Here is a 21,943-nt window from a genome sequence, read left to right on the forward strand (position 1 = left end):
GCATTTGGCTCTTATGTTCTATTTTTAGCCATGGCGGCCATGTTTGTCGATGGATACAAACTTCGGATACAATTTATAAACAAGATACACTAAGGAACATTTAGTTAAAGTTTGAAGGTAATTGGCCCAGTAGTTTCAGAGGAGAAGATTTTTAAATGTTAGCAAACTTGATGAACAAATTGTGTAAAATTGTCTTTAAAGGGCAATAACTCCTTAAGGGGTCAATTGACAATTATGGTCATATTAACTTTTTTGTAGATCTCACTTTACTGAACATTATTGCTGCTTACAGTTTATATATATCTATAATAATATTCAAAATAATAACAAAAAACTGCAAAATTTTGTTAAAACTACCAATTCGGTGGCAGCAACCCAACAATGGGTTGTTCGATTCGTCTGATAATTTCAGGGCCGATAGATCTTGACCAATTAAACAATTTTACCCCCATGTCACATTTGCTCTAAAAGATTTAGTTTTTGAGATATAAGCCAAAAACTGCATTTGACCCTTATGTTCTATTTTTAGCCATGGCGGCCATGTTTGTCGGTGGATACAAACTTCCGATACAATTTATAAACTAGATACCCTAAGGAACATTTAGTTAAAGTTTGAAGGTAATTGACCCAGTAGTTTCAGAGGAGAAGATTTTTTAAATAGTTTACGACGACAGACGACGACGACAGACGACGGATGACAACGGACACCAAGTGATGGCATAAGCTCACATGGGGCCCTTCGAGCCCTGGTGAGCTAAAAATGCAATAAACACATTACCAAACACATCATTTATAGATATAATTTTTTTTTTATTTAATAAGCTAATTAAAATTAAACTATCAGTACTGGTTTCATTCATAGGTTAGTTTAGTCTCTTTAACAAACATCCACTTACTTATATACACCACTGAATGAGACTTATCACCAAATTTGTATTTACCATGAGCAACATGACTGGTGCCACTAGAGGAGCAGGATGTGCTTACCCTTTCAGGAGCACCTGGGATCATCCCAAGTTTTGGGTGGTGTTTTTGTATCTCAGTCTATATTTTTTTTTATGTAGGGTTTAGTGGATTTGTTTGTTTTGTTGTCCACTTTCATTTTTTGGCATGGCCTTATCAGTTTCTCTCCTACTAATAAATTTGAATGTCCCCTTGGTATGTTTCTCCTCTTTTTCTATATAATAATTTTATCATTTCATTGTCTTTTAAGATTTCTATATACTCACGTCTTCTAAAACGTATGTCTGACCCTGTTGAATTGGTTCCCAGATATGGTACCCTCTATCACTCTCTCCTCCTGAAGTAAAGTAAAATGGCTGCTTGGTGGCATCTACAAATTTTGCCTTCTTAGCACCATCTAAAATCATTTGTCTTCTCTGTCCACTGGTTACAAAAATATTACACACACCACCATAATCAGCTCTGCAAGATTTTACCAAAGAATCGTGTGCGCCAAGAGCTGCTGAGAAAACTGCATTAACAACATATAAGACATAAGGATCTTGGATATACTTATTAGCCCTTGGAAGACCATTCAGTTTAGTTGGACATGGATTTGGTGAATTAATACGATCTACTGAACATCCATATAAGTATTCATAATAGTCTTTAAACCAAGGATTGTTGGTGTATGTTTCCGGTGTTTTATATTCCAAGTACTGGTCAAAGAGGCGCAGATCTGCAGTCTCAACATCAAAAGCTATTGCACGTTTTTCCCGCATTATATTATCTAGTCCTTCCCATATTTCAGGATCTTGTCCCCATTTGTCTGTTCCAATGAAGGCAAATTTGTTTCTGATATCTTGTGACCTTTCAATGACCTTCAAAAGTGGAACTGGATCATCAACAAACAATATAACAATGGTTGCATCAGTAAAATTATTAAGTTGATTGAGTGCTCTAGTTGCTTCTATTTCAGACACTTCTCCATCTTGGCCAATAGTAATATTCTGTGAAATACATATACGATTGAGATATGCTAAACGACTGAATTCTTCACGTCCAAAATCTCCAACAGTGTTAAATGTGTGAATGACCTGAACATTTCGCAAATCAAACATTTTTAGGTATGAAATTATTGCTCTTGCTTGTTTATCATCTGCAGGGACTGTTCGTAAGAAGTAACGGTACTTCAGTGAGTCTCTTAATTCAAGTGATGTGGCTCCATAACTGATCTGAGGTATTCCTAATGCATTCAGAACATCTGCTACCCTTATGGAAGTTGCGCTGTCCATTGGTCCAACATACATATCAAATCTAGATGGATTAATTACATTATTGCCATTTTTGAGTTCAATATTTTTACTGTGGATATTGGCAATCATATTACCTGCCCTTGTTGGACTTTGACAAACATCTAATGTCACATATCCAATTTTCACTCCGTCTAGAATGTTGGCAAAGATACCATGTTTATCGTTTACATATTCTACAGCATACTGGAAAGCCTCTAAGAGTTGAAGTCCATGTTTGTTATTTATTTCACCACAAGTGTAGGGGGTCTTGCCAGCTTTGTGGATATCAAATAGACCTGAAAATATATTTTTATATAATGAAACTGAAATTAAATTTTCTCAATGAACATTTTTTACTAATTCAAGATGAAAAGGTTGAAGAATTAAAAAATATGATAACATTGTTTGACATTTGAAATTAAATATTTTTCAGATTAAAAACATTCAACTTTGCAGTTAAAATTGTCAAATATATTAACGTTAATTTTCCTGTAAACAACTGAGTGTCATTGTACAGCCTTCAACAATGCAACAATGAGCAAAACCAGGGGCGTAGCTGGGTATCCAATCAACTGTAGGCACAAATTGCGGCAGGGGGTCTGGGGGCCTCTTAAGGCCCCCGCAGGTCGAGGGCAGAGCCCTGGTAGGGGGTTCAGAGGGGCGAAGCCCCAAGACGGAAAAAAATTTTCAGCATTTTAGTTGCAACATTTTGAGTACAAAAAAAATAAAATGTACTGGTCATTTTATCATGATAATATACATGAAAAAAATGGTCGAAAATTAACATAATTCTACAATTACATCTGACTGGTGAATTAACTGGCAGTACAAACGAAAATACAAAAAAAATCAATATTTCCTATATGCACATTGCCAAGCGTGGATCAGCATAGCCCTTTATTAAGCAGCACAACCTGTTTCTGATTGAGTATAATTGATATATTATACGTCAATTGATAGTACGTATTGACGACCCTACATTAAAAAAATAGACACGTAAACACTACGTTCTACATAATAATACCAACTTTTGGACTACGCATCGACGATTCATCTTTTGATTCTTAAACCTTCACCCTCCACCGGCCACACAAACACATACACACACAAAGCTGATACGTCATGCAGAAGTTTTGTTCTGTTCATATGATCTAACAACATTCAAGAAATTCATATTTCCTTATATCCTGTACTATAAAATCCCTATCTGCTTAGGAATTTGAATAACTCGAAGTTACTGAAAGCTAGTTGATTGATTGATTGATTGATAAACGTCCAGTGGCAAATAGTTCATGCATGTTCAGGACTAAAACAAACAGGGGTCGTCCAGGATGAAGGTCTGGAAATTTGGAAATGCCATGCATTGAAAAATGAGGGTTTATTGGATAGGAACAGAAATTTGCCTTTCAGTAGACGACCTACGAACCCCTCAAGTTGTTGTTGCAAGTTTCTTAACGTGCAGAGAGTGTGGCATTCTCTCTACACTAGGCATCGGATAGAACTTGGGACAACAATTAATTAAAAAAAAATCATTTATCTAAGTTGGGGTTCATTCAAATATTTGTTGATAGAAGTGAAATGATCTGAACCAATTAAAGTTCTAGTTTATAGTTTTGATATAAGGTGTAATATAATGACATACAGTTTCAATACTCCACTGATTCACTAAGGATGATAGACTTGTGTACAAATAGCATTTGATAATTAAAGAGTTTTGACGACTTCACATGCATCAACAGATAACATTGTTTATTATTTTTTTTTTATAAAAAAAATATTTGTGAAAAAATTATGTGTAGGCACGTGCCTAAAGTGCCTAACGGCAGCTACGCCCCTGAAAACCTATACCTTATAGTCAGCTTTATAATGTTTGATTGATCGTCGGTTGCAATACCTCCAGTGGAAAATATTTCATGCATGTTCTGGACTATAAAGTATGGGTTTTGCTCATTGTTGAAGGCTGTACAATGACATACAGTTAATTACATCCTTGTCCTTTGTGGATAGTTGTCACATTAGCAAACATAACACATCTTCTTGTTTTCATATCAGTGTCATAATTATAATGATGAGTGATCAAGCCTATCTAACATTTAATTCAAGTTATACAGAATGAGGAAGGATAAACTTATGCTACTTTTACACATACAATATAAAACTAAGATGTGGTATGATTGTCAAATGAGACAACTCGTCATCAGAAACAAAATGACGTAGAAGTTAACAGCTATAGGTCACCATACAGCCTTCAACAATGAGCAAAACCCAAACTGCATACTATACATATATAATGCCTACTTTTACACATATATTTCCTTACCAACAAGCATGATATCCCCTGTAAGGTAAGTCAGCTGTTCAGTACCATCACCTAGATTCAAACAACTAGAACAGTCCCCAGTACATGTGGCTGGAATGTTCAAATACTCATTCTTCAAATCTTCCTTGTCCCTTAGACTAATGCTATCCTGTTTTACTGTGCCTTCCTGTCAATAATAAAAATCATAGTTAATTTCTATGTAAATACAGTAGAAGTGCCAAAAAAAGGTTTCACCATTCTGGGTAAACAAATTTATTCTTCATACAAATGATTTCTCATACTCCATTTGATATGAAAGTGGATATTATTATCCCTTAAAAAATATCTGCTTCCTCATCAGTTTTTATTTTATTCATCCGATCAAGACTATCAATGGTAACCATTTCTATAATCCACTTTCACAGCCTATTTTCAATTTATCATTGGAACTTATTAGGCATTGTGCACCCTGAAACATAGCATTTCATGACAAATTCATGTATTACAACTATGGTTGCAATAACTATTAATACCTTCTATTCCAATGAATTTCTAGTATGATTTTCAACTCACTGGTAGGATGACTAATTGGTTTTAATGTCCAGTGGCAAATGTTTCATGGATTTTTCTGGAATAAAACAATAATAACGCCCCCTTTCCGCCAACAATGGATCCTTCCCTGCTAGTGTTCTTCTTCCAAAATATAGATTTTTTTTTCATTTTGTAAAATTTGCAAAGGAAAAGCTTCAGTTTTGCTGTTAATGCTTACATTATAGAAGTTGGACACAGAAGAAGATACAGAGTCTAGTCTATAAATAGTCAGGTTCTGGTTAGACTCTCTTTCTATGAAGTAAAACATCTGATCAATGACATCATGAAAACTAAGTGCATCTAGGTGAGCCATCAATCTGAGAAGTGTATCATCATCACTGTAATATCTAAAAATGCAAAAAATAAAGGAACTTTTGTATCATTACCATGATTACATCTATAAATTAACATACAGAATACTGTGAATTCAGAAATCAGTGTGATGTTTTTATAAATGCTAAAAATTAAATAGTATCAGGTTCGCAATACTAAAATTTTGGCAACCATGACTTCAGAAGTGATTTACCTTTTCACCTTTATAAATTTTTTGCAATCACGTAAATTAGATCTCCCCTTTTTACCACATCGTACCAGTAAATCAGTGAACCACAATAATACCTAAAATGCAATCATTTATATCTGAATTTACAATTATTATCAAAGATAACATGATTGAAATAAAGAAATGACTCTTGGTCCATTTATAGTAATTTAAAAGAGGTACCGTACAAGAAGTGGTGAATATACTAATTACAGCATCTGGTTTGGTGAAACTGCATGTAATGAAAAATAAAAAAAATTGCAGATGACCTGGTTGATCACCGAAAACACATATGAGGAGATGTGGTATGATTGCCAATGAGGCAGCTATCCACCAGAGTTAAAATGAAGTGAATGTTAGCAATTATAAGCCACTATAAAATCCTCAACAATGAGCAAAACTCATACCGTATAGTCAGCTATAAAAGGCCCCGACGTGAAAAATGTGAAACAATTCAAACGAGAAAACTAAGGACCTAATTTATAGCAAAACAATTTATGAAAAACAAATATGACAGACATGCTCCAGCAACAACCACTGAAATACAGGCTGCTGACTGGGATCATGTTTCTTTTACTGCCAAAAAACATGTTTTGAGCCAGGAATAAAGAAAATATTTTGTCATGGTTGTATTACTTAATTTACAACTCTCTTGAACTTGCAACAGGGTGTATAGTTTTGAAGACTACTGAAAGCTACACTCCAAACTTAAAATTTTTATAAATTGTATTAAGTTAAATCAGGTGTCTTCCACCATCTTGGATTGTTAAACAGCAGAAAATAACGTCTACATCTTTAATGAAATGTGCAAATTTTGAGAAAGGAATGTAATACATTTGTAATAATGTTCATCTAAATGATGAAAATTGTGTGTTTTATCTTCCTTTTATAACTGTTTTTACAAATACAGAATCATTTTGATTGATTTAATTTTTTTTCAACTTTCCCATATAAGGGAAGGTAACTGAGATAATGTAACCTGTTGAAGGCCGTACTTGACCTATAATGGTTTACTTTTACAAATTGTGACTTGGATGGAGAGTTGTCTCATTGGCACTCATCATACCACATCTTCTTATATCTATTTTATCAAGGAAAATGTTAGTAATTTACCTGTTTTGATTTGTAGCAAGAAAACGAGGTTGAGGACACCAATTTTTCTTTTCATTTTCAGAAAGCACATTATACGACCTATATTCTCATATTTTATCTTAAAATCATATCGTTTAGTTTTCTTTCAATCACACAAAACAGTATTTTTCATGCATAATCCACATAAAATCTGACAATTTTGCACCATTTGTAGCTTAAAAAAAAGCCCAGTGACCCATAACTTTTATTATATTTTTGAAAAAAGCATGATAGTAACTACATTTTGGCAAATTATCAAAAAAATTTATGGATTTTAATTTATAACCACCCCCCTCTACCTTAAATATTATTTAAATTGGGATAATTGTCATTTCCTAGCATCTACTACATGTATCATTTTCAAATAAAGCATATACATGGACCTGAAAGGCAAATGATCTACCTTTCGTACCTTCAAAATAAATCAAAACAGAGAAAGGAAGAAAAAGAATCAACTCTGTGTATTTATTGAATGAAATTTACTGAGAACACCTGATATGATTGATTGATTGATTGGTGTTTAACGCCACTTTCAACACTATTGTGCTATTTCGTGGTGGTCAGTTGTTATTGGTGGAGGAAGCCAGAGTACCCGGAGAGAACAACCGACCTTCGGTAGGAAAACTGACAATCCTAGTAAATTAAGATTGGAGTCGAGTGCACCTGCCCCGTGCGGGATTCAAACTCACAACCTCAGTGTTGACTGGCTAGTGATACAGTTGTTCGACTTCTTAGACCACTCGGCCACCGAGGCCCCAGAACACCTGATATGATACAGTACTATATAAAAGACGACATCTGTATTGGTCAGAGTAGAATTACTTACTTAAAACATATACCAGTGTAATTCTGTCCACATTTTTCTATAAGGACTCTATTAATAGCTTCAGCATAGGCCATGACAGCTGTGATCGTAGGTAAAGCTGTTATGTCCTCAACAAACTTGTCTGGAAATATATTAAAGACAACACATTGAATACTGGTAAATTATTTCATTTACTTTGATTTAATATGTTAATCAATTAAATCAATTAAATCATGTTGTAATTACTTTGTTTAACCTATTTTTAATTCACTTTTATATTATGTTTAAAAATTATGTTGTAATTATTCTGCTCATTTTGGGCACTGTGATTGGCAAATGAAGTATTTGTTTGTTTGGTAAAAGTCTATGAATGTTGTACATAGTGTTTGATACTGGTTAATATGATTGAATGGTTTATTTCCATACATCTCATACTTTTATCTCAGTCTTCTTTTTGTTGTGGACCAGGACGACTGATAGAGACCACTTTATTTTTATAGAAGAACTGACTATCACATAGCAAGTAAACTTGGTCATATTTGTAAATGATGTGAGAAAGACTTGAAACACTTTTCATGGTATAATAGCCTGAAACAATCAAAATTAGAACTCCAGCACTGGAATCCCTCTCATTTTCAATACACCTTATTGCTATTTATTCCATACTGGTAAGTTCTGAAATAACACAACTTTTTCATCCAGTTGAAGCTTTCTGGGGCCCTGTTTAAACAATGTATTATGCATAAAACTTTTCAAACAGACCTGTTTAAGCAATTGTAAACACTTCAAACCAAATATTTTTTGACTTTTAATTTGTGTTTCAAAGTGTATCATAATCTGTCAAAGTTTCAAAATGTATGCTTTCTAAATTTTTAACTCCCTCAGCTCGTTACTGATGACTTTTGTTTTGGCGCCTCTTGACCCAAACAGGAAGTTGTCTAAGTGACTGTTTTTTCTGGATTGGACTGAAATAAGGTGTATGTACAGAAAATGTATTTAATTATGTCTCTGTATTGTTGTTTTAAATTTCAAATGTTACAGTTTGTTGAAATTTACTACTTCTGAAGATGTCTTATAATGAGGAAAATCTTGACTTAAGCCCATTTGTGCAGTTCTAGTGTTTTATGTTATTTAGGAATGATACTTTATACTAACATAAAGCAGAAGTTTTGTTAACATGCTTTCTCACTGAATAACAAAATTGGATACCACACTATCTAAATTGACATACGAGAGACACCAGAACAAATCTATTTTATTTCGGAAAATAAGATTTCAATTCTTATTCTGTATTCTGATTAGAAAAAAAAGACAGCATCAGCATGTGCAAGTATCACACACTTACCTCCAATAAGAGATCTGAGTGGATAACAGTTGGACTGGTACTGCCATGCTGTTCCCAGACTACACTCATAGAACGCCTGGTAGAACTCATTGTACCAGGGGTTGTGTGGATAGGACTGCTTCCCTGCTAAATAGTCTCTAAATTTTGTGAGTTTTGTTGTATAGGCTGATGATCCAAACATTAGTGACCTGTCTGCAAATCTTAGAGCAGTATGTTTTATAACGGGAGTGGACCATGGATGGTTTGCCATGAAGATAAGATTGGCCACTTCAGGTTTGCGACTCTTTGCCATAAGGAGTTCTTCAACGTATTGATCAGGGTAGGTAAATACTGCAACAATCCTAGTTGATGAATCAGCAATGTATTCAACTAAAGTGTCCATTGTCCCATCAGTGACAAATTCATAAGATGACGCAATGCAAATTCCGTGAGCTTTAGCGTATTTCCTGAATTGTTCCGTTGCATCTCTGCTTTCCTTATTAGGAGCATTTAATGTAATGATGTATTCAAAATTCAATTCTTTAGCCAACTGTGCCATGGCTCTAGTAACATTTCCATCTGATGGGATTGTACGGAAAAATGCTTTAAACATGGTTTTATCATCTAAAACATGAGATGTAGCAGCAGGTGTTATGACAGGTATGTTAAAATTACCTAGACTTTCACTCACGTCAATGGTGGTCTCACTGCCATATAACATCCAACCAACCGACTTTTCTAAGGCAAATTTAGTTCTACCATCATCTTTCTTAAACCACTGAGAATGGAATGCACTCACAATAGCATTAGCTCGCAATGAATTCATGCAACCATCGAAACCGACACCCCCTAATTTTACGCCATTTAATTTAATTGCTGAATTGCCACTGTTTATATATTCCAATGCATATGCAAATGCTTCTGAGTTCAGAAAACCGTTTCTCACTCTAATATTCCCACAATTCAATGGTCCACTTCCTTTATAATGGATGTCAAATATAGCTGGAATGAGGAGATCTCCTTCTATATACATGTACTGTTGTTCTTGGAAGGTGTAGAGACACTGTGTACATACCATTGGACAAGATGAGGTCACCTGACTTGTTTTTCTGTTGCCATACAACTGGACATCATTCTCACTGAATGAAAAGGTACCTGCAGAAGGATTAAAATCTCCAACCTACAATACATAATAAGAATCAAAAAATAATTTGACTTCTTGTAATAAATAAATAATCACTTAAATAGATAAATGTATTAAAAACATGCCTAACACATAAGCAATTTAAACATTTACTGGCGCTTCTTTTTAGGATCCCATATTTGTCAAGATCCCCAAAATTTTCACATCTGAAAAATATTAGTAAGTTCCATACCCCTAGAAAAATTTGAGATACTGTTAGATCCTAAAAACAGAAATTTATCGCATATCCAAAAAATAACAATCACAATTACATTTAACCAATATCTTATCCTTTAAATCAAAACAATATATAACATATTCCTATAAACCTGTAACAAGGTTCATGAATTTAACAGTTTATGCATAATTAAAGTTGCAGTACATGCACTATTGCAAATATACACACATAATTAAAGTTGCAATTCATGCACTGATGCAAATATATACACAATGTATTGTTCTCCCTAATGCACATTTTGGAGTCGAGGAACCCAGTGTATCAGGGTATGAAAATATATATTTGTAAAAAAAGCTTGTGCATCAAAGTTAATCTGCAGTAACCTTTACAATCTTACTTTTATCCAGGCAGAAGTCGGTCCACTCCAGTAGTAATATTCCAATGGAAAGTTGATTTCTCCATTGCTGAACTGAATATTGGTCAACCCATCTACATTAAAAACAACACTTTTTATCTTTTCAACTAACTTATCTCCCTTGTTGGCACCATTTCTGTAGTTTGCGCAGACGCCATTGTAATTTTGTCCACACATTTCAATCAATGTTCCATGCAGGCCAAAAACAAAAGCATAAATTCCGTAGATTGCTGATGTGACAGAGCTGTGATAGAAAAGACCTGGAGCAGAACCAACATTTGTATTTTTGTTACAAACTGACGTAAATTGTCTCATATTGCTTGTGTCCAGTGAACAATTAAATAATGTTTCATACCACTGTGGAAACCATGGATTTGCACTGCCTGCAGTGTTTGGGGTTAAGTTTGATAAGTATTGACGGAAGGCAGCTATATCAGGCATACGATATTTGATATTTATTGTTCCCATGGCAATATCTTGATATCCATCAAAGTTGTCAGAAGATTGCCCTAGAATAAAGGTAAGCATATTAAACTGATCACCTGCATTTTGGGATTTCAGACTGCCTAATATTTTATTTATTTGCGATTCCATACTTATTGTTAAAACTGGATGAACCGTGGAATGTTTTCTAAGTTTTTCAACCATGTCATTTCCTGTCATGCCCGTTGAGAATTCATATGATGCAACAATGCAGATACCATGCTTTCCTGCCATTTCTTTAAACTTGCTCACAAACGACATTGCAAAATCATCTGAATCATACACAACTTGAACATAGTTCCACCCAACTTTCTTCAACATAAGAATATAAGCTTCTATAAGTTTATCAACACCATAAAGCATGTGTATCAAGTATGGATATTCTCCATTGTCTGTACTAGTTGGGTTAATAGCAATCTGCGGACGTTTTATGGTGTTAATCAGTTTAGCAAGAGGGAGGACTAGTCCTGTCAAATAGCCACCGTGGTAACCGTCAATGGAGTCTGGATCAAGATCATTTCCACTTGAATCCATAATTGGCATGTTGTGACGACGGATTGCTGTAACTTCGTGAATACTTTTTAAAGATGAAAAGCAATCATCTAAAGCCAAACCTCCCAGTGTAACTCCTCTCAATAAATTTTGACTGTTTGCTTGAGAAATGGTCCACCTCATAGCTTCTACTAACATGGCACCATTTTTATATAGATCTCCACATGTTAATGGTTCTTTGCCACCCATATGGACAGGGTATACACCATTCATAATGACATCACCATGAAGATACATATATAAACCTACAAAGAAGAAATATATGTACTAACTGACTGGATTCATTATTATTCATGAGGTACTATCTACCATGGATTTTGTGCAAATGTGTGAATGAAATTAAGTGTTCAATGAGTTACAAATTTTTTAAAGGCTTAGTCAAGCCAGTGTGTAGAATATTGTCAAAACCATGCGTGAATTGAAGTATTCATGGAAATACAAATTTTACTCACTCCATGAAAAGTGATGCCCACAAAAATAAATGAATCTACATGTATACTGTATAATACCTGGGACAAAAATTAAAAATGAATATAATATGATCAATGTCAGAAGCCTAAAATATACCAACCAAGTAATTCCTATTCAAGCAAATGCAACATTTCAACCTTATCTATAAATGGTTTCTAAAAATATTCTCTGAGAATAATGTGAGAAATACTTTCAAATTCTACCAGAAATATTGGACACCAAAATTTTAAGCTATCAGATATGTGGTTACCCTCCCCTAAATTCCACCAAAACAAGGCTCAGCTTAAATATTTTTCTACTTACTCTCAGAAGTTGCTCCTAAACATGGAGCACATGGAGATGTAGGACAAGGAGAAGGAGGAGGAGATGGTAATCTTGTGTCTCTAGCTGTATTATACATAATGAACTTGGTATTGACAACTTCTAATCTTCCATTGTAGAATGTACCAACCTAAAATATTCAATTATATCAAGAAAAAATGAGTGTTTCTTATAATGTATTCAAAATAAAATTATCTTTAAATGGATTAAGTTTAACTTACCGGTATGTCCAGTGGTAAACATAGTATTGAGTCCATGCATTGTTAATTGTTTATTTTAGACTTTTTGTAATTTGCATATACGTTTTAGTATGTTATAAATCAAATATGAGAATTTAAGTCTAATTGGTGTACATGAATTTGACAGCTAATGCCCCTTTAAAGTCCTAGTTCATTTCCCTGGTTTTGAGCTATTATTTTTCATGATTTTGGTCCTTTTTCATATTTATGATTTTTAAGTCCTAACTTATTTTCACTCTTTTATTCCTTGTTCTTTTTTTGTGATTTAGACTTTTTTTATTCAGCAGCTTTTCTCTTAATATTTTTATACCATAAAATATGTAACAGTATTGGAATATATATTTACAGTACAATTTATCTAAAATATCAAAAATCATGTTTGCAATAAAATAGAGCATGCATTATAATGACTGACCTTTTCAAACTTGTAAGTACCAGTAGTACTGTAATCATTGAAACTGTATATCTCAAAGCTGTAATCAGTGAGGTCACCATGACTATCAAACTTCACTTTAGCTGGTGCATTGTATGGCTCTAATTGGGCTGATGCCATACTTTCAACCCTTTCCACCCTTGAGTAAGTGAAATCAGTGTTTTTTAAGTAATTTTGATAAAAATCTTCTGTCGTCATGGATTTCAAGTTATTACACATGCCTGCAACACCCCCACACTTGGTCACATGTGCACGTCTCAATGCATTGGCATAGGTGTACACAGCATGAACAGCTGGTTCCACAAACTGGTCCTGTACAAAAGCAAAACGTCGTTCATTTTCAGTGGGAATTTGACAAGGTGGTTTGGAGTTGTGTGGTGGGTTGGTAGTGCCTGGGAGGGAACAATCAAACTCTGTCATATACCAATCTTTATACCATGGGTTCTCCGAGGAAGGAGTAGTGGCATTGATTCTAATCCAATGATCTTCAAATTCAGTAATCTTTCTAGAGCCTGGAAGAACAGATATAACACCTCTTGGATACTTCTTTCCAGTAAATGAACTGGACAATGTCAAACTATCTGTAAATATCCACTGTAGTTTACCAGCACCAGAATATGATTCGGCTCTATTCAGCAAACTCTCAGCAATTTGTGATGCTCCTAGATAGATGTTACCTACAGAATCTGACCCTGTAAGTTTCCGTAATAGATTATCCATTGCTGTATTTGAAGTGTCAGTAGATGACACTTCTACTCCTTGTGTTAAGCAGATTCCGGCGGCAACAAGACGTGTACGAATCTCATTGTATGAACTTCTACCAAAAGTATCATCTGTATAAACAACATTTACAAAACTCCATTTCAACTCTTGTAAAACTCTGATCAATGCCTGTAAAAATAAACAAACAAGAAGTGAGCTTGATTAAACAGAATGAACAGAATCTCAAATCCTTACCTTACAGAACATTTCTGCAATTTTTTGAAGTTTCTTCAGGGTAAAATTTGTTGAAAACTGATATATTCATAAATTGTACAAAATAAAAATTATTCAGATCAAAATTCAAAATAGCAGGAACTTCATGTCTTGTAGATCCATGAATCTGTGCAAGCTTGATTGAATTCTATCAAGCCTTTTTCACAAAAGGTACTTTCATCATCAAACAGAAAACTGAACGAAAATTGCAATAAAGAATATGTGTTGAAACAGAAAATGTAAAGGCTCATGAATTTCATTTAGTCATAGAAGCTTGTAGAAATAGTACCTATAGGAACTAGTAACCTACTAATAAACACAATACAGTGCTCTATCTGTTAAGTAAACACACAAATGTCTACTTTCAAATGTTTTACATAATGTAAATTTCTTACTTCCATCAGGGGTCCATCTGGGGAAATTGTCCTCATGAAGTAAGGATGAATTGTGTTATCACTGAGAGCAGACGCTGTTGATGAATAGGACACCAATGGAACTTTAAACTTTGCAGATAATTTTGTACTGACTTCTTCTGTCACAGAACTTGTAGTAGCACCAATAAGACCTGAAAGGAATATCAAATTTTAGTGGATTGGTTAGGATAAGGCTTGTAAATTACAGTAATTTTAGATGAAAATCCGAACAATGAAATTTGATTAGAATTTATTTAAGTCTGTCTGTCATATGTATAAAATATGTTTTATTTCTGTGCTAGAAACTTACATTTTTTTACTAATGTTAAAATTGATCGTAAATATACTGAAATGTTTGTAACTTACCATGGATTTTAGTTGTGAGACTTTTTGTGAACAGGCATGGGGTTGTATAAATATAAATCTTAAAACTTGATATAGCTCTTGCCTTTATCAGAAATTTGTTCAATTAAGACACTGTTTGTCAAGTTTTACCAGAAATATATTAATGGTTATAGCATGTGTTATTCTAATTTGATTGTGAGATATTCAACTGTTTGACAAGGAAAAAACTGAGATAATTCTTATGCCATCCTTACCAAGTATTATTTCATTATCTGTGGAACAGTCATTAGACTCAGATAAAAACTGTGGAAATAGTTCCTGTGCATCACTGACAGCTTGGTACTTCCTGTCACAATAATCACGTGACAACATTCCTGTAAATTAAATAAAAGTTTACTCTATTAAACTGATTAACAAAAAATAAAATTGTACAAAATTTAACAACTATTAAAAATCTACAATCAAAATAATATAATAAAAATCTACCAAGAAAGTTTATAAGAAAATGTCAGTAAAAAGAAATTTGGAAAACTGCTGTTATTATACATGACGATGATGTACTGTAGTTTTCAAGATAATTGCCAAAAAACACAAGAAATAGGTAAAAAAATCATTTAAACGTTCAATAACTCCTATAAGGAGTCAATTTAAAATTTTGGACATGTGGACTATTTGTAGATGTTGGTCATTTTTGTCATTTTCATTTTGCATCTATATCTTTTATAGTTTAATATCCAAAAATGCAAAAAATTGTTATTTAATGGCAAAACTCCATAAATGATTTCATTGACAATTTCTACCATTCATGTATTAACTTTTTGGTATATCTATATTTGATGATAATTTTTACTGTGCATAATTATAGTTTTCAAGATAATTGCCAAAAAAACACAAAAATGGGAAGAAAAAAAAACCATCTTAATGGCACTAACTCATATACAAGAAGTCGTCTGATAATTTTAGGAAAAATGGTAAGTAGGTAGATCTTGACAGTCTGAAATTTTTTGCTTCCAACAGATTGTATCTGTCTTAAAAACAAGTTAAGAAGTTAATAAAAAAAACCACTGTGATCATTGAAATCAAATTTAAAAATTTCAACTATACAAAATGTACATGTAAAGGAAAATGCCTTAAAATCAAAAGAGAGTTTTACACTCTCCCCACTTTTCTCTGCATACAATACCCATAATCTTACCTAATGTAATACCAGGTATATAGAATCTTACCTAATGTAATACCAGGTATATATAATCTTACCTAATGTTATACCAGGTATATAGAATCTTACCTAATGTAATACCAGGTATATAGAATCTTACCTAATGTAATACCAGGTATATAGAATCTTACCTAATGTAATACCAGGTATATAGAATCTTACTAATGTAATACCAGTTATATAGAATCTTACTAATGAAATACCAGATTTATAGAATCTTACCTAATGTAATACCAGGTATATAGAATCTTACCTAATGTAATACCAGGTATATAGAATCTTACCTAATGTAATACCAGGTATATATAATCTTACCTAATGATATACCAGGTATACAGAATCTTACCTAATGTAATACCAGGTATATAGAATCTTACTAATGTAATACCAGTTATATAGAATCTTACTAATGAATACCAGATTTACAGAATCTTACCTAATGTAATACCAGGTATATAGAATCTTACCTAATGCAATACCAGGTATATAGAATCTTACTAATGCAATACCAGGTATATAGAATCTTACCTGATGTAATACCAGGTATATAGAATCATACCTAATGTAATACCAGGTATATAGAATCTTACCTAATGTAATACCAGGTATATAGAGTCTTACCTAATGTTATACCAGGTATGTAGCTGTCAGTAAGAAATTCACCATTAAGTTCTTCATTTTTCTTATTTAATCTGTCAATAGCCCAACGAACTGCCTCATATGCCTGCATGTCTATCAAAATAAATATTAACTTATAAATTGCAAATATTTCTAGCTATCATCTATAAAGCAAATCTTGTATATTTGTTTTTAATTAGCAAAAGACACTGTAACTTCAGAATCGATTATTTAATGAATTATAATAACTCACTTTTATCTTGCTTTTAATAGCCTATATACTAGTGGTTCATTTGAGAAAATATCTTTAGAGCTAAATTTCCCAAAAAAGGGAGATCATTCATTTCAAAGTTCTGCAAGCAATAACATGCATGAATTAAGGTGAAGTAAAAAAAAATCCTACAATTGCTTTATCATTTTTTTACTCAGTTGAAGTTATGAGTCTTATGAACACACATGTACCATTGCACTTCAGTGACAAATGTACAGTACATACATGAACCAATTTGTAGTTTATGGACACATACATGAGCCACTTTATAGTTTAAGGACACATGCACAGTACAGCCAGGGAAATTAAGTTCAAACTCTTCCTTGTGCTGTTGTGTTGAGTGATTCACTTTTGAAACAAGGTTGTATCCAGAATTTGGAGGTGACAACATTTTTTTTGTTGTTGTAAGATTTGTTGTGATAAGAGCCTGTTTGATAACATCAGTGTTGTATATGTATATATAATACTGAGATACTTAATATAAATCATGAAAATGTGGAATGACTGCCAATGAGACACCTCTCCACCAGAGACCAAATTGCGTAGAAGTAAGCAACTATAAGTCATTGTACAGCCTTCAACAATGAGCAACACCATTGAATACAGCAAAGCAAGCTTGAGCTAGCTTCAAAAGTCCCAGAAATGACAAATGTAAAACAATTCAAACAAGAAAACTAACAGCCTGATTTATGTACAAAAGAATAAATGAAAAACAAATATGATATATAGCAACAGACGACAACCACTGAAGTTGTTACCTCCTTACCTAAGACGGTTTAATCAACAATAAGTACCAACATGTACATCAGAAACCTCTATCAAGTGTGTTTTTTCAACTGAATCAATGTATAAATATACTCACTGTTTAAGGTAGAACTGCCACACCCATAGCCTCCAGTCCCCTCATAGTGCATACTTAAACAGTCCACCAACTAAATATACTCACTGTTTAAGGTAGAACTACCACATCCATAGCCACCAGTCCCCTCATATTGCATACTAAAACAGTCCTCCCACTAAATATACTCACTGTTTAAGGTAGAACTGCCACACCCATAGCCTCCAGTCCCCTCATAGTGCATACTGAACAGTCCACCTACTACAGCATCAGCTCCAAGTTTTATTGTTGCTTTCTGTGATGAATCTGTGCATGTCTGCTGCTGAATGGTAACTTGGGTGCTTCCTAATACCAAAAAGCATGCAAAAACTAACAGTGTTTTCAGCATCTTCTTTCTGAAAATATATATAAATTCAAAAATATGAAATGTTCTACAAACATGTAAATAAATAAAATACCGCTGGATTGACAACAACACTTTAGTGAACTGCAAGTTTTATTGTGTTGACTAGTTTCGCCGATTAGATCGGCGTCTTCAGGACATGTAAATAATATAATAAACGCATTGCATCAGTGATATTTTAAAAAGAAAGGAAGCGGGGCAGATTTTGAATCTCATGAAATACTACAGAAATACTCAGTACATAGGTTACCATAGAGATAGGTCTAGCTTGTGTGACCGCCTTGGTGGTCTTGTGGTAGCATGTTTGCCTCGAGTGAGGGAGGTCATGGGTTCAAACCCCGACCGGGTCTAACCAAAGACTTTAAAATTGGTATTTGCTGCTTCTCCGCTCAGCACTCAGCATTAAGGAGTAAGAGCAAAGACTGGTCGGCTCAGAGTCAGAATAATGTGTCCGGGTAAGGTGTCTTCTGTTACCTTGTGAAGTAGCACGTTAAAAATCCAGCTCAGCGTGTCGGTCTAGTTTAAAGCAGGGTTATATAATAATATTCATTTAACATTAACATGTTCTCGTCCTGAATAGCTGAATATGCATATTAATTTGCTGCTGGACGTTAAGCAGCCATCCATCATCTAGCTTGTGTGACCTAATAACCAATTTTTGACAATTGTTAACACAACCTACACAGAAAACAGCATACATAAATCATTACTTATTACTTTCATGACAAAAGTTGCAGGCAAGACAAAAACAAAAACAGTATATCAAAGAGACAGCACTCCTATTACTGTTCTAGTCATATTCATGACCAAATTTAAAATCTTTTTAATTGTAAGCACTTTTAGGCTTTTATTTTATATCAATATCCCTTTCCAAATAAAGTTATTCTTCTCTAGAGCTGCCAATAAACAGGTGTTTTTTCAGTACTTTGTAGTAAGATAATCATACAATTACCTTATCTGGTTGATAAAACAACAATCAGTTTTATACCTGTATTAAAGTTATATTTCTTTTTAAATTTTCTTATTATTTTTTTCATATATAATTTTGTAGAGTTACTGTTTCCTTAATAAAATTTTGTGACTTTATATTCACTAACCACAAACAAGAGGTACTGTGATCAAAGGTCACAAATTATACCCCTACAATGTACATACAGGCATGGAAATTAAGTATACATGTATATACTTTACTCAGAAAAACCCTAAACATTATAAAAAATTACGAAAAATGGGGTGCAAAATGACACAATATGGTAATTAAAGATTAGGAGAACATAACAATAAATTCTAACAATTAAGGGATCAAACTTATAAACAACCACAAATTCAAAAAAGTTGCTATCCACAAGTTGTTGCATTTTATGTAATTATTTGCACTTTCTAATATTTTCCCTTGAATCATAAAAAGCCTTTTTTGCACAGTAATTTTTTATCCCGTTTGGATTATTATATCCCAAACGGAATATAACCAATGGGGGTGATTGGTCCCAAACTGTTCAACTCTGCTTTAATTTGTATTCAATGTCCAGATTTACTGGCAAAATTAACACAATGGACTAAGGCTCTTACAGGCATACAATACAGTTATTGGGGAGGTAATGACCTTGCTAACATAAAATGGTTTTTGCTACATTTTTGGACCAATTTCAATCATTATAGCTTGAAAACAAGTACATGGACTTCTCTTTTTTAAAATAACATTTGGCTTGATTATGTATGAAGATCATTTGTACCAATTTTATAAACAAATCACAGATGAATTTTTTAAAATTAAATAAATATACAGCAAAAATGTGGGTTTTTTTCTAAAATCATGAAAATTTAATAAAAAACATTATTTCCAAAGAATTTAGAGCATACTTATTAAAGAAGATATTAAAGATGATTTTACAAAAATGCTTGTGCTCATCTTTTGAGACGAAAAAGCTACCTATATGTATTTCTGTTCAAAGGCTAAAATGTCCAAGAAACTGAAATTATAAGTAAATGTCTAAAATTTCGACCTATTAATCTCTTAAAATAAAGGGAGGTATATGTTTTATAACATATTTGAATTAACTAGGTAAAAATTAGCTTGTATGCACATATAAGTAAAAAAATTACTGCACAAAGTCAAAACTGTTCCTATACATTGTGTAATTGCCTTTAACCATATAGAATCACAGACAGTAATTGTATAAAGTTAATTAATGTCTCTAAAATAAATTATTTTTTATAATAATTCAATAAAGGTATTTTTACAGAAAAACCAGTGCCTGTACAGAATCCATAAAGGATTTATCTGTGTCTGGTTTACATCAATTTAATAAAAATCTCATTCTTCGAAATCATAAGATCTAGTAAGGACTTGATAATACACATGAAATAATGTTATTGACATGTAAGTGTTCTCCTTTTTGGGGTGCATGCATTTACCTGTTTACATGAAACAACACATGTCAGATAGCCATCCAAATCCCGCATGTCTCTTACCTGTGGATACCGGTTGTTTAATGCATATCCTTGTAACTGCCAATTCGTCCCTCCCGTTTCGATTAAGGGTATTCCCTGAAACACCAATGTTTGGCTCAACCTTTGGGTGTATTGAAAATTCAATGCTGTTTTCTAAAAATAGACTTTCATTGAGAGATTTCAACCATGACAATAACGGTGGTAAAAACCTGTCCGACAACTTCTTCATATTTATTTTTAAAAGGAGGCGGGACTTTTCATGTAAATAAGAATTTAACTGACTTAAAACACGCCTTGTTTTTTGCATGGGAGACAACTCCGTCGTGTCTAATCATTTTATACGCTAGTTAAACACCCAAATTGGCAATCCATCAATGCGTTTATTTCATTTGTAAAGTCTGTATACTGTATGTATACGAAGGCTTTAATCAAATGGCTAAAACTGTATTGATAAAAGAAATGAGACTTATAGAAAGATTAATGTATTAGTCCCAGTAAAGAAAAAAACTGAGTTTATAGATAAAATTTCCAGTACCCAGGGTCTGGATGGGTAAAATAGAGAACAATGGACACAATAATAAATAAAGAAATTAAGATGGATCAAAGATAAAAAGAATAGGCATTAATGGAAATTTAAGATATAAAGAATAGAGAATAACTGGCAAAAAAATTTAAAAATTGAGAAAAAAGGACGTAAAAAATTTAAGAATACAGAAATTAAGATACTTACCCTTTTCCAGACCCTAATTCATTCTTCGAATATTTTGACAACGGAAAGTTTTATTGTGAACAAATTCTACAAAAAGTCGTTTCCCAGATGATTTTGAGTAATGTCTATGTCGAACTTATGCGATTGTTTTTGTTGTGAAAATTACGACAGAAAATGTATGGAAACACGGAAAACTAAAGAAACATTACATTCGAAATTTTCTTCAAATTCAAACATTGTGTCACTAAAAAAGACCATTTACAAAGCTCAATTCTTGTTGAAATAGGATTAAACATGCTAAATGTAGAAGTGTATACTTTTGACGGTTTCTGTATACCATCTTTTAATGACAGATTTAATGCATAAGCACATCCATATTTGAGTGAATGATCGTTTCTTTATAAAATTGTATTTCAATGTCCAGATTTGATTCGCTGCTTACGTGTCCTTTAAAGGGGCATTAGCTGTCAAATTCATGTTCACCGATTTGACTCAAAT

General features: G+C 33.1%; 1 protein-coding gene across 4 annotated transcripts in view; it reads right to left on the bottom strand.

The window, feature by feature from the left end:
- LOC127711238 (uncharacterized) overlaps positions 1-20,899 on the bottom strand; it is a 31,944-nt gene extending 11,045 nt beyond the window's left edge. The window contains exons 1-13 of one of the 4 annotated variants that reach the window (XM_052217224.1): positions 20,758-20,899; positions 18,075-18,277; positions 16,777-16,887; positions 15,191-15,310; positions 14,574-14,743; positions 13,186-14,094; positions 12,514-12,661; positions 10,687-11,984; positions 8,950-10,108; positions 7,626-7,746; positions 5,306-5,474; positions 4,558-4,723; positions 1,230-2,533 (exon numbers count right to left, since the gene is read on the bottom strand). In XM_052217224.1, the coding sequence (XP_052073184.1) occupies positions 1,230-2,533; positions 4,558-4,723; positions 5,306-5,474; positions 7,626-7,746; positions 8,950-10,108; positions 10,687-11,984; positions 12,514-12,661; positions 13,186-14,094; positions 14,574-14,743; positions 15,191-15,310; positions 16,777-16,887; positions 18,075-18,270 (5,871 nt within the window). In that variant the 5' untranslated portion in view covers positions 18,271-18,277; positions 20,758-20,899. Of the gene's footprint in view, positions 1-1,229; positions 2,534-4,557; positions 4,724-5,305; positions 5,475-7,625; positions 7,747-8,949; positions 10,109-10,686; positions 11,985-12,513; positions 12,662-13,185; positions 14,095-14,573; positions 14,744-15,190; positions 15,311-16,193; positions 16,207-16,776; positions 16,888-17,906; positions 17,956-17,990; positions 18,016-18,074; positions 18,278-20,757 lie in introns of those variants that run through there. The other 3 variants (XM_052217226.1, XM_052217225.1, XM_052217227.1) reach the window with 3 other exon arrangements.
- Between the last annotated feature and the right edge of the window lie 1,044 nt (positions 20,900-21,943).

Source organism: Mytilus californianus, unplaced genomic scaffold, assembly GCF_021869535.1.
Source record: "Mytilus californianus isolate M0D057914Y unplaced genomic scaffold, xbMytCali1.0.p SCAF_8, whole genome shotgun sequence".
NCBI classification, from domain to species: Eukaryota; Metazoa; Mollusca; class Bivalvia; order Mytilida; family Mytilidae; genus Mytilus; species Mytilus californianus.